This window comes from Chrysochloris asiatica, unplaced genomic scaffold, assembly GCF_000296735.1.
Source record: "Chrysochloris asiatica unplaced genomic scaffold, ChrAsi1.0 scaffold00001, whole genome shotgun sequence".
Taxonomy (NCBI): domain Eukaryota; kingdom Metazoa; phylum Chordata; class Mammalia; order Afrosoricida; family Chrysochloridae; genus Chrysochloris; species Chrysochloris asiatica.
The window spans coordinates 30,380,947-30,395,429 of NW_006408519.1; the positions used below are offsets into that span (position 1 = coordinate 30,380,947).

The following is a 14,483-nucleotide window of genomic DNA, read 5'->3' on the forward strand; positions in this document are numbered from 1 at the left end:
TTACAGCTTATGAAGCTAGGCAACCAGATAGTTCCCTGCTTTCAAGTTGCTTCTGCTCATTATTTCTGTAGGAATTTTAGGAACGAAATAATCTGTCATTTTTCTCAAGGGCATATTGCCCAAGCCACTTGAGTAATTTCCTTAATGCTGTTTGATAAAGCCAGATAAGATTTAATCTCCTTGTACATGTATCTTTGAACATGTGACTTACCCACAAGTCTAATTTTGTTGGCAGGTTCTAGATGGGGCTTTTAACACTCTGCAGTTTCTCTCATCTCTGGAATCTAAAGGGCAAAGGTCTAAGATCTAGTGAGGCAGAAAGAGGTAGTAGAGGCCTGAGGCAGGGACCTAAATGGCTGGACATTATTATTTACAAAAAAATAGTCAGGACAACGTAATGAGTGCAACCCAATGATCAGGGGTTGTTTTCAGCTCACTGGTGTTGGAGCGAGTGCCCGGGTGGTACAAAGACCTAGTACACTCAGTTGGTTGCTAACCAAAGGTTGGTGGTTTGGATCCGGAGACCAGAAGAACTAAATGGTATCTGGCTACCACTAGCAACTGCTCTGAATGGGATCACATGAAACAGTCCTGGACAGAGTGTGAGAAAATTTGGAACAAAACTCAAAAAACAAAAAGAGAAAGAGAAAGACCAGGCTGACCGGTCATAGTGGAACCCAAGATTGTGACCCTTGGTTGCCCTTCAATTTGATGCTACATGAATAATAATCAAAATTAAAATCAACAATTTCATTTTTAAATCTCTGTAAGAAGCTCTGGTAGTGTAGGGGTTACAAGTTGGACTGCTACCCTCAAGGTCAACAGTTCGAAACTACCAGTGGTTCTGAGGGAAAAAGATGAGGCTTTCTGCTCCTGTAGAGATTTACAGTCTTGGAAACTCCATGCAGGGTCGCTATGAGTCAAAACCGACTGCATAGCACATAAACCATCGAATCATTATTTTGACAAAGATTTAAAAAATGTGTGTTCTCTTGGATTATAGCTGGTAAATAAGTGAGGACTTGCTAAATGTGATTTTTTTGTTGTTGTTTATCAACTACTATAGAGTACAGTGTGGACACATTTGAAATTACAAAAGTAGACAGGATCAAGAAGATGAACTTACTGTCATTAAATCAAGATGGGACTCAATTTTCAGTCAAGCAATGGGGTGGGGGTGGGGATGGGGGGCAACAACACTAGTGAGGTATGCATACCATTCTCCATCAAAAGGAGAGCATTCAGACAGATTGGGAAAGAAGGAGCCATGGCAACAAGAAACACAGGGAGGAAATGGGATCAATGATGTTACAATGAGAGGGTTGCAGCTGAGATGAAGTGTCTGCTTTGCTGAATGGAAAACTGATGATCTGCTCTGTAAACCTTCACTCGATTCACAATAAAAGTTTTTTTTAAAAAAGATTGGTGGTTCAAGTCCACTCACAGATACCTCATAAGAAAGGCCTGATGATCAGCTTCTGAAAAATAAAAAAATCCTGCGTTGAAAACTCGATGGAGCATCATTCTACTGCTTTCTGACATGCCTGGGGACACCATGAATTGGAATTTAAGGTTGGGTGATTGGGGAGTAGTCTTATTCCTGAACTTCCCAGAAGAGGGGGCTGTTGAGCCCTATGAGTTAATTTCTGATCTCTCTGAATTGTTTTGTTTCCAATCTTGCAAAAAACTGGTTTGTCACCTTGGGAAATGTAAGTCAGATCAGTACTCACACTTTGTCATTGCTGTTGTATAGGGTTTCTGAAGTATGACTGATGGGTTTGTATAGCTAACTTTTTGTTTAGCAGTCCAGTGTTTATTCTATAGTGTCACACCACCAAGACTTTTAATTTGTTGTTGTTGCTTTTGCTAAGTACCGTTGAGTTGGTTCTGACTCCTAGTGACCCTGTATAGGATTTCACAAGAGTGGTTGGTGGGATTGAACAGTCAAGTTTGCATTAGAAGTCCAGTGCTTATCTTTTTTTTTTTTTTTAAATGTTTTATTGTGAATTATGTGATAGTTTACATGGGAGAACATTAGTTTTACATTCATTCTATCATATATTGTCTCTCATTGCCATGGTTACAAACCCCTGCAATCCTGTTCCCCCCCTCCTCCCCTTCAGCACACAGTCCCTCTTGGATCTAAAGTCCCCAAGTCCCCAGCCACTCCAGCGCTCCATGTCATCGTCTCTGCCTCCATCTCAGGCATCATTGCTTCTCTGGGTAGGGTCCCGGTCTCCGCTCTTCTCTGTTGATGGTGTGGGGACCTCCGCTCCTAGACTGGAAAGTTAATCCCTCCCCTCCTTGTTATAAAATGTCTACCTTTACATTTCTAACCCTCACAATCAGTTCTGATAACAATTATTCACTATTGTATCACAAGAGAGTCCAGTGCTTATCTTACAGTGTCACACCAGGACTTCATGGAGCTTGCTTGTTATTGTTAACTGCCATCGAGTTGGTTCCAACTCATAGGGACCCTGTATAGGGTTTCCAAAGAATGACTGATGGGTTTGAACCACCGACCTCTAGGTAAGAAGTCCAGTGCTTATCCTACATTGCCATACCAGGACTACACATTTCACAAACCAAGCTCTGTCACCAGTCCCTATTCTGAGGGGCTTGCCATTTGGATTCTTCCTGTCCTTATACTTTTGACCCATTGTCATTTTACCAATTCCTCCTTCCAATTTCTGCTTTTCTCAACCACTTACTGCATCTTCCCTGTTCACTATGGTCAAAGTTTTCAAAGATCTGTGTCGTCCTGATTTAATGGGGGGTAAATGCATCTTCCTAATCCTGTCTACTTTGATAATTTTAGATGTTTCCACACTATACTCAGTAAACATCAACATAGTTGAGTTTAGCAAGTCCTTTGGTTGCAGAGATTTAAAAATGGAATTGAGTTGAATTTTCATTGTTATTTATATAGTATTAAATTGAAGTTAAGTCTTTGTAACAACATGGATTCTTCCATATTTATAATGATTAGAAAAGTATTTGGAGAGAGTTTGTGTTGTTGCTTTAAATGAACGTTGTCTAAATTGGAACGAGAGGTAGTTGACTGAATAAAAGCTTGTCTGGAAGCTGAAAGAATGGCTTTGGAATGAGACAGCCTTGGGCCCTATCCAACTTGGCTACCATCTGTGTGATGTATGAGGTCAGGTAACGCTGCCAAACCTCAGTTTCCTCCGCTATGAAGTCAGGATAGTAACAGTAGTACTCGTTCATAGGTTTGTGAGGGACAATAGCAGATTGCAAGTAAAGGGCTTAATCCATAGCACGTTGTTAGGTGCCATTGAATCGGTACCGAAATACTGCCCAGTCCTGGGCCAACCTCACAATTGTTGCCACGCTTGAGCCCATTGATGCTGGATTGCCAATCCATCTCGCTGGGGGCTTTCCTCTTTTTCTCTGACCCTCCACCTTACCAAACATGATATCCTTCTCCAGCGACTGGTCCCTCCTGACAATATGTCCTAAGTATGAGAGATGAAGTCAGGTAGTCAATAATAAATACTTGTTGAATGAACAGCTTATGATTAGAGCTCAGCAAACTTTAGCTGTGATGATAAGCGTAAACATAGGGTTCGAAACCCTTAGTTATGGGCTGTTAGGGTTGCATACCATCACCTGTTACCTTGCTGTATTGTGGTGGTTTGTTTGTTGCTGTGAGGGTAAATGCTATGCCACCAGTATCAAGCACCAGGGAGGTTTCACCAGAGTGTCCAGGCAAAGACTGGCTAAGCAGAAAGGTAATTTGCTTCCAAAAAGTAGCCACTGAACACTCTATGGGTTACAGCAGAACATTGTCCAAAGCATTAGCTTTGAGCATGTTCTCAGGAGGGATCAACCCTGGGAGGAGGAAATGAGGACTGGTGAAGTTAGGCAGCCAGGGAAGGCAAGGGAGGTCTATAGTGAAATGCATTGGGCAGGATAGTTGCAAGGACAGACTGGAACCAGGACTCTGAACTGGTTCATTCTTGTTGGACCCCTGCAGAGAATTTGCATTGCCACCCCAGATTCAAGGATAGGTCAAACCGTATTGCTACAAAATCACAGAAACTTTTACTAAACAAAAATATCAAAATGTGAAGCTATTGGTTATTGACATATTCTCCAGCTAGGTCTAGATGCGTTGGAAGGTGGTGTTTCCATCTCTCTAACCCTTCCCTGAAGAATTCTGCACCTTTTAGTTTATACCACGTCAAAAACGGCAGGTTTGGTATCCCTGAGGGACCAAGTCGTGTTCCTTTTAAGTGTTCTCTGAGTCTGGGGGACAAAAAGAAGTATGAAGGGGCAAAATCAGGACTATAAGGTGGATGGTAAGGTTTCCAAGCCCTTGCTTCTCTTGAAGAATGAGTATATATATATATATTTGTTGTTATGAAGTGCTGTCGAGTAGGTTCCGATCCATAACGACCCTGTATAGGGTTTCCGAGGAGCATCTGGTGAGCTTGAACTGCCGACCTTGTAGTTCAAACGGCTTTGCAGTCTGGTGCATTAACTGACAACGCCACACCAGGACTCATATATATATGTATATCTATCTATCTATCTGTCTGTCTGTCTAGCTATCTATCTTTATATATGTAAACTTGCAAATATACTGAAGTTGTCTCTGGTAGCTGTCAGTGACAATGGTCATGGGTTTGCTAGTGTAGCACATTTTCGAAGACATTGCTCCCAAAATTGTTCTTACTGTGGATGAAATGAGACAGGCTGTATTTCTTCCTTTAGAAACTGGCTCTGCAGACATTGCAAGGAGCCAAAGAAGCAGAAGCATGCCAAAAGTCTTTGTTTCTTAGATCCCCTTTGGGGCTGCTCTCCTGTCAGCTCCTGGAATCTTTGTTGTTGTTGTTAGGTGTCTCCCTGTAGTTTCAGACCCATAGAGTGTTTGAGCCCATTGCTGCTGCCACTGTGCCAATCCATCTCGTTGGGAGTCTTGCTTTCTGAATCCCTACACTGTAAGAATTTGGGGTTTAGAAATAGAGTCCAAACTCCTCCTTGTACAAGATGCAGCACCTCCTCTTAAGGGATGACGATCCTCAGGTCTTTGCTCCACCACTCCTAGTGGCTTCTTGCTCCATTGAGAGAGAACTCTGACTTAAACCTTCTTTCGTGGCCAGTCTGGACACCCAGTCCACCTGGCCGTAGTTCCGGGCTGACCTGTGGGAACCTTCAGTGGGTCACTGCTCTTTCTTAATTTGAAACAAACCCTGGTCAAGTTTCTCCTTCGCAGGTAACTGACCCCAGTACCTGTAACTGTCTGTCTTCGGGCTGCCCTGGCTCATATTTTTCAGAAACGAGGTCATTCAACAATAGCTCCGCAGACCTACGCGACGGTCTTAATTTGTGTAGAGACAAACCCGCGCGGGTGATCGAAACCAGGAACCTCTAGACACCACCTGACTTTCCGCCCTTCCACAAGTAGGGGGCGGAGGCTGGAGGCCGGCCAGGGCCACACCCCTCCAGCCCCGCGCCAGCGGACGGAAGTGACGCAAGCCCAAAGCGATTTCCGGCGGGCCGAAACTCGGAAGAAACTTGGAGCTGCCCAGGTTCCCCTGTCGCTGCTCGCTGCTTTTCGGTGGCCCGTGGTCGGGGCCGCGCCGAGCTGTCGGGAGCCCTGGCCATGGGGCAGTCTGGGCCGTCCGCGGTGTGAGGCGCGGGGCCTCCCGCGGGCTCCCCGGATAGACAGAGGGCGAGCGGGCGGGCGGGAGGCGTCGCCTCTGCCGTGACCGCGAATCCTGGCATCATGAACATAGACGTGGAGTTCCACATCAGGCACAACTACCCTTGGAGCAAGTTGCCTGCCAACGTGAAGCAGGTACGGCTGGAACCTGGGATGGGGCCCCGGCTTGCTCTGCCTCGCCCGCGGGCCCGGACTGGCTCCGCTCGGCCTCCCCTCCGGGGTCCCGGGAAAGCCTCCCACAGCCGCCGGGATGTGGAGGAGCAGGATGGGGCCGGTGTTGAGTGCAAGGAAGCGGCCGAATCGCCTTCGAGACCGAGGTTTCAAAACCAATCCGTCGCTGCCCTTCGGAGCTTCCGGAGGATGGGAAAGGCGTGCAGCCTACGAATGAGATCCACAGGGTAGCAGCTCCTGCTTACCTCCAGTCTGTTAGTGTGGGGGGCAGAGGGAAATCGGGCGCTCATGTAGAGGTGGCATTTCAGTAGGGTTTGACGGAAGCATGAGCCAGGTCGGGGAGATTTTCCAGGGAGAGGGAAAGTCATTTTGAGCAGTTTGAACATCGTCGGAGTTTGGTGGTGTGTCTAAATCTTGGTGTGTTTGGCGGTGGAGCCAGGGTGCTTACCGATGAGGCTGGGCAAACAGCCAGGGCCAGATTTTGATGGGCTTGCATGCCGTGTTCTCTAGACAGGATGGGCTTTTTGAGATGTTTTAATGAGAGTGGCTTGGCTTGTCTCCGAGATAATTCTTGAATGTTTGAGTGTTTTTCTAGATCGTGTTGAACACGTATTTACTGAGCCTGTATTACGTTCAGTAAATGTTCTTAGTTGCCATCGAGTTGGTTTCAGCCTTTTGTGTAACAAGGAATTGTTGCTCCAGCGTCTACATGATGGATACATGTTTGAGTCTCGTGTTGTGGAGCGTTTTCCAATCTGAGGGCTCATTTTTCAGCACTGTATTTAACCCCAGTGGCTCTTTTTTGGAAGTCGATGACCAGGCAGGCCTTCCTTCTCAGTTTTACTTTGGATGTCCCATTGAAGCCTGCCTGTCTACTGTGGGTGACCCTACTGGTGTTTGAGATTGTAGGGGGTTAGCTTCCAACACCATAGCAACATGCAAACCACATCAAGTATGACAGACGGGCTGATTGTGGGTGCCTTGTGCTAGGGGTGGGTATTAGCTAAACCATCTGTTGAGTTGATTTGGACTCATAGTGACCCTCCAGAACAGAGCAGAGTTGCTCCTTTGAGTTTCTGAGGCCACAAATCTTGATGGGAGCAGACAGCATCTCTCTCCCTTGAAGCAGTTGTTAGTTGTGAACTTCCAACCTTTCAGTTACCAACTAGCTCAGTGCTTGACCCACTGCCATTGAGTTGATTTCCACTTACAGCAATCCTATAGGACAGAGAAGACTCGCTCTTTGGGATTTCTGGGGTTGTAAAATTTTACTGGAGCAAACAACCTCATCTTTTTCCCTTTGGAGCGGCTGGTGGGTTTGAATTGTCAATCTTTTGGTTAGCAGCTGAGTGCTTAACCCACGTCTGTTGAGTTGATTCCGACTTATAGTGACCCGTACTAGACAGAGTGGAGCTGTTGTCTAGGGTTTCCAAGGCTGTGATCTCTATGGAAGCTGACCGCTATTCTTTCTGTCATGGAGGAGGAGTGGCTTGGTGGTTTTGAACAGGCAACCTTTTTTTTCAGTTAACAGCTGAGTGTTTAACCATGGTTCTTTCAGGCTCCGTCATACATGAAAAGCTCACTGCTATCAAGTTGGTTCTGATTCATGGTGAGCCAGTAGGACAGGGTAGAATTGCTCTATAGGGTTTCCGGGACTAAAGCTTTATAGGAGCAGGAAGCCTCGTTATTTGCCCACAGAATTGCTGGTGGGTTTGAACTGCTGACCTTAGTAGCCCAACACTTAACCCAGAGCGCCACCAGGGTGTCTTTCATGACAAGTGGTGTTAAATCTTATAAAGGTAATGATAATCACTACATGTGATTTCATGTTAGGTGCTGTCGAGTTGATTCCGACTCACAGCGACCTTATGCACAACAGAATGAAACACTGCCTGGTCTTGCATTATCCTCACAGTTAGATTTGAGCCCATTGCTGCTGCCACTGTGCCAGTCCATCTCACTGGAAGTCTTCCTCCTTTTTACTGACGCTCCACTTTACCAAGCATGATGCGATCATAGATAGAGCTTTAATTAAATTCCTCTTACTCTGTTTGCTTGAGAGTGAATTTCTGTTTACCTGCTAGTACTGAGCAGTAGTAAGGTAGCGCAGTGGTTACGAATCGGGCTGCGAACCGCAAGGTCAGTCGTTCGAAACTACCAGCTGTTCCGTGGGAGAAGGTTGAGGCTTTCTGCTCCCGTAAAGATTTATAGCATCGGAAACCCTGTACAGGGTCGCTATGGGTTGGAACCGACTCGACGGCGCTTAACAACAACAACTGAGCAGTAGTAACTTTGGAGAGTTTGGCATGGTAGTGGTGATAGTCTGAAGAATACTGTCGTTATGCTGGCTTCAGCAGTACGTATACTAGAATTGGCACGATGTAGAGATTAGCATGGCCTCAGTGTAAGGATTGCATGCCAACTTGTGAACCAGTCCACATTTTTTTTTTTTTTTTTCAAAAAAGAACATTTTAATTTATTTTGCCTCCTCCCAGCTTGGGGACTATGTGCCATTGAGTTGATTCTAACTCATTGCGACCTGTATAGGGTTTCCAAGGGGCATCGGGTGGGTTTGAACTGGTGACCTTGTACCTGGCAGTCCAGTGCTGATCTGACAATGCCACACCAGGACTGCAGTTTGAGGGCTTAGCTTTAGGAAATGAATAATTTAAGGTCCAGTGAACTCATAATGTGGCAAAGAAAGTATTTACTCTAAGATATACAGAAGGAACTTAGAAGGCGGGTCATCTGGCATTTAACTCTAAACCTGAAGTAATACGTTTCTCCGGTTTAGCTTGAGGAGTCCTGGTATGGCACTGTGGGTTAATGTGCTGGATTGCAAAGTTGGTTTGAACCACAATGTCAGCCGCTCAAGCTCACCAACCACTCCTTGGAAACCCTGTGAGTTGGAACCGACTTGATGGCACTTAACAACTGTAACATTTAGCTTAAATATGAGCTTTGGTGGATACTTTGTTCTTTAGGAATTTGTGGCCTATTCAGGTAGGCAGCTGGAAAAACCAGCAATGCTCTCTTTTCGTACTGTTTCCACTCCTCCTTTACTTTACTCTCCCTTTGACCAAAATAAATGTAACCTAATAAAAGATGAATGGTTTGAGTAGGCTCAACATGAATAATTGATCTTAATTATTATTGGCAATAGGGTGCCTAAAACTTAGTCATCATTATTAAAAATAATTACAGGGTAGTGTTAAAATTATATTTAAACATGAAACTGAATTTTAAAAACAGTGTCAAATTGTTTAACACAATGTTTTAACTTAGGATAAGCTGGATCCAAGTTTACTTCCGTGGACTTTGTCTAGATTTGCTGCTGTTTCCCTTGGTTAGACCTTCACCCTAGATTACTCTATCGGCTTTCTGTCTGGTCTCTCTGGTCCTTATACTGTTGCTGAGTGCAGTCGCATCGGTTCTGACTTATAGTGACCCTGTATAGAGTTTCCAAGGAGTGGCTGGTGGATTTGAACTGAAAATCGTATTAGCAGTCCAGTACCGATCCTACAGTACCACACTCCCCAGCCCTTCCTTCGCACTGCACTGGGGTGAGGTTTTAAAATGATTGTAGTAGCTTTGTGAGTCTCATTCAGGTTATTAACGCCCCCAGGAAGGTTTCTTTGACCTCTCAAATCTGCAGTAGCAGACCCTCTACTTGTTGCCAAAGCCCTGTGTTCCTCATCCAACAGCAAGTCAGTATTTCTGGTTATGATATTGCCTCTGTATCCCAGATATCTATCACATAATGATAAATTTTTTTTTTTTTTTTGAGTGAATGAATACTGGCATCAACCAGGTTTTTCCAGCGCATTTATGCTTTTCAGTTCAGTGCCGTTGAGTCCGTTCTAACTTGTAGTAACCCTGTATAGGGTTTCCAAAGAGTGCCTGGTGGGTTTGAACTGCCGATTTGGTTGTTAGCAGTCCAGTGCTTATCTTACAGTACCACATCAGGGCTCCTAGAGTCCCTGGTAGCTATGTTTGTTGTTATGTGCTGTCGAGTTGGTTCCGACTCAGAGCGATCCTGTATAGGGTTTCCGAGGAGTGGCTGGTGAGCTTGAACTGTTGACTTGGTGGTTCAGACCAACCTTGCAGTCCATAGCATGTTTTAAAAGTGGGGAATACTCCTTGCATGAAAAGAATTTGTCTTTTGACATTGTAGATTCTAAGTACTTTGTTAATAACTTCTAGTATGTTTTAATGGGTTTCATTTAGAAATGATTCCTATTTATAGTTCTGAAAGCTGGGGGTGGGGGGCTTGGATTAAAAATATATAAAGAGGGGACGATTACCAACTTTTTATATGGATTAAACAAAATATTTTTCTGTGATGTGGGACATGATAGACTTAAAAAATACCTTTAAAAAGTTGTGGGTAGAGTCATTATTTCAGGATTTTTACTGTAGTTCACTATTACCTTCTATTCGTCATTCAAAGAAATTCATGATTTTTATTTTTTAAGGGAAATTTTATGAAGTGTTGTGCAATCCAATCAGTTAAAATTTCTTTTCTTTCTTTTTGAAGTCCATGTTAGGGTTGAGGTTTGTAGGAATAAAAACTTTCTTAGAAAGTCTTTCTGCTTTTATCATAATCTGATGCACACTGTATGTCTTAAACCCCGTACCGTATTCCTGTATCACCCTCTTACTGCTTTGGCTCCCTTTATATACAGCCCAGCTTCATTTGTCAGACCTACTCAGCATTTCTCCAAAGGCAGGGTTGTCTCCGAGTAAAATGACCTTTTTTTGGTCGTCTTCTACTGCAGCAACGAAGTTTTATACTGTGGATGATTCAAGTAGCAGTGGGAGGAGGATAGCCAAAAATCTTTTAACAAAAGCAATTGGAGTTTGATATACTTTGTGGAATGAAGACTAAAATCAACTTTGAGGAGCGTTTTGAGGTATCTGTGGTATACGTGTATTGATTCACAGCAGGAGCGGTCACTGCTTACGTTGTGGCACACAGAGAAGGCCTCAGTGGTCTGCTGTGGCGGGATCACTCTGAGTCAGAACCCACTTGACGGCTCTTAACAACACCACCAGCAACAAGAGAAGTAATGGAGCCCTCTAGTTTGTATAAGGACATGGTTTGTACGGTTTCTTCTGGAGATAGCAAGAACAGGAGTTGAAAGGAAGCTGTAGCTCAAAAACTCATTGCCCTCAAGTTGATTCTGACCCACAGTGACCCTATTGGACAGAGTGAACCTCTCCGAGGGTTTCCCAGACTTGTAAATCTTTACAGAGTACACTGCTACGTCTTTCTCCCACAGAGCCACTGATGAGTTCAAACTGCTGACCTTATGGTTTAGTAGCCTAATGCTTAATCCACTGTGTCACCAAGGCTCCTTTGAAAGGGAGACCAGAACCAAAAAACCAAACCATTGAGTCGATTCTGACTCAAACAGCCTTTTGTAGGGCTTCTTGACTGTCAAGTCTTTATAGCAGCAGACAGCCTCGTCCTTCTCCTACAGAGCGACTGGCAGATTTGAACCACCTACCTATTGGTTAGCAGCCTATGCCTAGTCAGCAATGTTGCTTGACCCACTGTGCTATCAATGCCGCTGTGTAAGGGAGATTGTTGTTAAGTGCTGTTGATTTCGACTCATAGCGACCCTGTATAGGGTTTCCAAGGAGCTAGTGATTCAGAAGTGGATGTGGAGCTGGGGATATCATTGCTGATGTCAGATGGATCTTGGCTAAAAGCAGACAATAGTAGATGTTTTCTTGTGCTTTTTTGACTATGCAAAGGCATTCGACTGTGAGGATCATAACCAACTCTGGATAGCATTGTGATGAATGAGTATTCCAGAACACTAAGTTATGCTTATGAGGATTCTGTATAGGGTTTCTGAGGAACTACTGGTGACTTCGAACTGCCGACCTTGCGGCTCAAACAACCTTGCAAACCAGTGCTTATTCTACAGCACCACATCAGAACAAGAAGTAGTTGTTGGAAAACAGTAAGGAGGTACTGAATGGTTTAAAATCAGGAAAATGTATGCTTGGGTTGTATCCATTTCATCATACTTATTCAGTCTGTATGCTGAGCAGATAGTCTGAGAAGCTGGATTATATGAAGAATGATGCATCAAATTTGGAGAGGGAACTCATTAACAACCTGTGATATGCAGATGATGCAACCGTGCTTTCTGGAAGCAAAGAAAACTTGAAATACTTACTGTTGAAGATCAAAGATCTACAGTCTTTAGTATGGATTGCACTTTAATGTAAAGAAAACCAAAATTCTCACAACCTGATAAACACAGAAAAAACTGAAGTTGTCAGACTTCCTTTTGCTTGGATCCACAATCATTGCCCATGGAAGCAGCTGCCATGAAATCAAACAATGTCTTATTGCATTAGGCAAATCTGTTGCAACAGATGTCTTTCAGGTGTTAAAGAGCAAAGAGGTCAGTTTGAGGACTCAGGTGGGCAGTGAATAAGGAAGACTCAGAATTGATGCATTTGAGTTACGGTGTTGGTAGTGCCATGGGCTGCCAGGACAAAGGAATCTGTCTTGGAAGAAGTACAGCTAGAATGCTCCTTAGAAAGCCAGGGCAGTGAGACTTAGTCTCTTGTACATTGGACCTGTCAGGAGGGACCAGTCCCTGGAGAAGGACATCATGCTTGAAAAAGTAGAGAAGCAGTGCAAATGAGGTACCCCCCTTGGAGTTGGGTTGGCACAGTGACAGCAACAACATTCTCAGACAACAATTGTGAAGTTGGCTCAGGACCCAGCCGAGTCGCATGCTGCTGGTCCATGGGGTCGTTATGATTTTGCTATGAGTGGGAACCAACGTGATGACACTTAACAACAGTATAACAAAACGATCAAGGAACCTTACTGAGTTCGGCTTTCATGAAAACGTGGCACTTACAACTAGACAACTTTTCACTTATTAAAGACATCAGAAATCTAAAATTGTCTTGTGTTTTCTAATGCCCTTTGAGGCCATTAAGGCAGTTTGAAGAAGTGATATAATGATTTAGAAGTACATTTGAAGCATACATTCTTCAAGAAATCTCAACTACGTGTGTGTGATTAACAGAAGTTGGTATCTGCCTTTAGTTTTTAAAATAAATATGGATGCAAGAAACCATCTGTTCATCTGTTTCTTCAACACACACAAATTGGGCTAGTCAGAAAGGAAATCTTTGTAAGTAGGACTTAGTTTTTATTACTTACTCTGTGCTGTCAGATAGTTGTTTCATATGATATTAAATATTTTAGGTAATTGTAGGTTACAAACTGGGCTGATACCTCAAGGTCCACAGTTCGAAACTACCAGTCATTCTGCAGGAGAAAGATGAGGCTTTCTGCTCCTATAAAGATTTAAAGCCTTGGAAATTCTGACAACTGTACAGGGTCAGTATGAGTCGGAACCGACTCCACGGTACTTAACAACAACAACAACAGTAATTATTTTAAAAGGCAGACTGAAAGACAAGCACATGGAATTTTTGGTCTTTATTTCTAGTAAGTGGAGATGTCAGAATAAAGCTAGAGTTATGGTTTTGAAATTTTATGGAAGAAAAATAATATCTATTTAAAGCGTATTTGAGTTTTTAAAAACAATTTTTTTTTTTTTTTTTTTTTAAGAGTCTTGGAAATTCACAGAGAGAATATGAAAAGCAGGTTATCCTATACAGTATCCGCAATCAGTTACGGTACAGAAATAACTTAGGTGAGTAGAGACATTTTTTCCCCTGTTGAGATGGAAATGAATAATGTGTATCATTTTCATAAAAGTTTTGTTTTTTTCAATTTACATGTTGTAGTATTGAAATTAATCTTACTATATACTTTTAAAATACTCTATACTGACTCATTCCAACAAACTTATTGACATTGATAAGTAGATTTTTCTTTCTAATTCTGATAAAAATTAGAGTATTGTTTACAAATTTGTTTTACCTATAGAATATGAATCTTAATTCAAATGTCCTCTTTTTGTCTTAGGTGAGAAAATATGCCAGAAAGGAAGAAGTACATTAGTTCTTAATAAACTTTGAGTTTTATTTTTGCTTCCGTAAAATTTTCCAATTATTTAACTTTAATGAAAGAATCTTTTTGTAATAATTGGAACAAACTTTGAACATAGTTGGTTTCTTGATTCTTTTATTCCTTTTTTTGTAATGTTTGCTTTTTATTTCTTTGATGAGTCTCACTAATGCCCTACTAGTCTTCCCCTCCTATGTATTATTCTTATTTTAACCATAATATTTCAGTTTTTTTGTATTTAAATGTATCCCATGGAAGCCAGAAGCCTTTTTACTTATAAAAACAAAACAACAAAAAAACAGAAAATGATTTTTAAAAATGGACTTGACTCCATTGAAAACTACCATTTCATTTGGCTCTCTTGTAAAGTAAGATAGTAAGGGATTTGATGCATTATAGCCTATGTTTTGCACCTTTTTCGGGGGCATGCTGGTGGTTCCACACTTCCTTTCTGATGTGGTAAGAATGATTTCTCTACTTACCTTTCCTTTGAAGCCTTGTACTTACTTACTCTGAAGTTTGTTTTTTTGCAGTATAATTGTTTCTTTGTTCCAACTTCAATTATTTTATTTGTTCTTTTTCTACTTAAAATATTTTGTATTTAAT

At 42.6% G+C, this 14,483-nt stretch overlaps 1 protein-coding gene across 1 annotated transcript in view; it reads left to right on the top strand.

Moving 5' to 3' along the window:
- The first annotated feature begins 5,755 nt into the window (after positions 1-5,755).
- The window catches only part of FAM91A1 (family with sequence similarity 91, member A1), a 42,413-nt gene continuing 33,685 nt past the window's right edge, over positions 5,756-14,483 (top strand). The window contains exons 1-2 of the mRNA XM_006830692.1: positions 5,756-5,827; positions 13,476-13,560. Coding sequence (XP_006830755.1) covers positions 5,756-5,827; positions 13,476-13,560 — 157 coding nt within the window. The remainder of the gene's footprint in view (positions 5,828-13,475; positions 13,561-14,483) is intronic.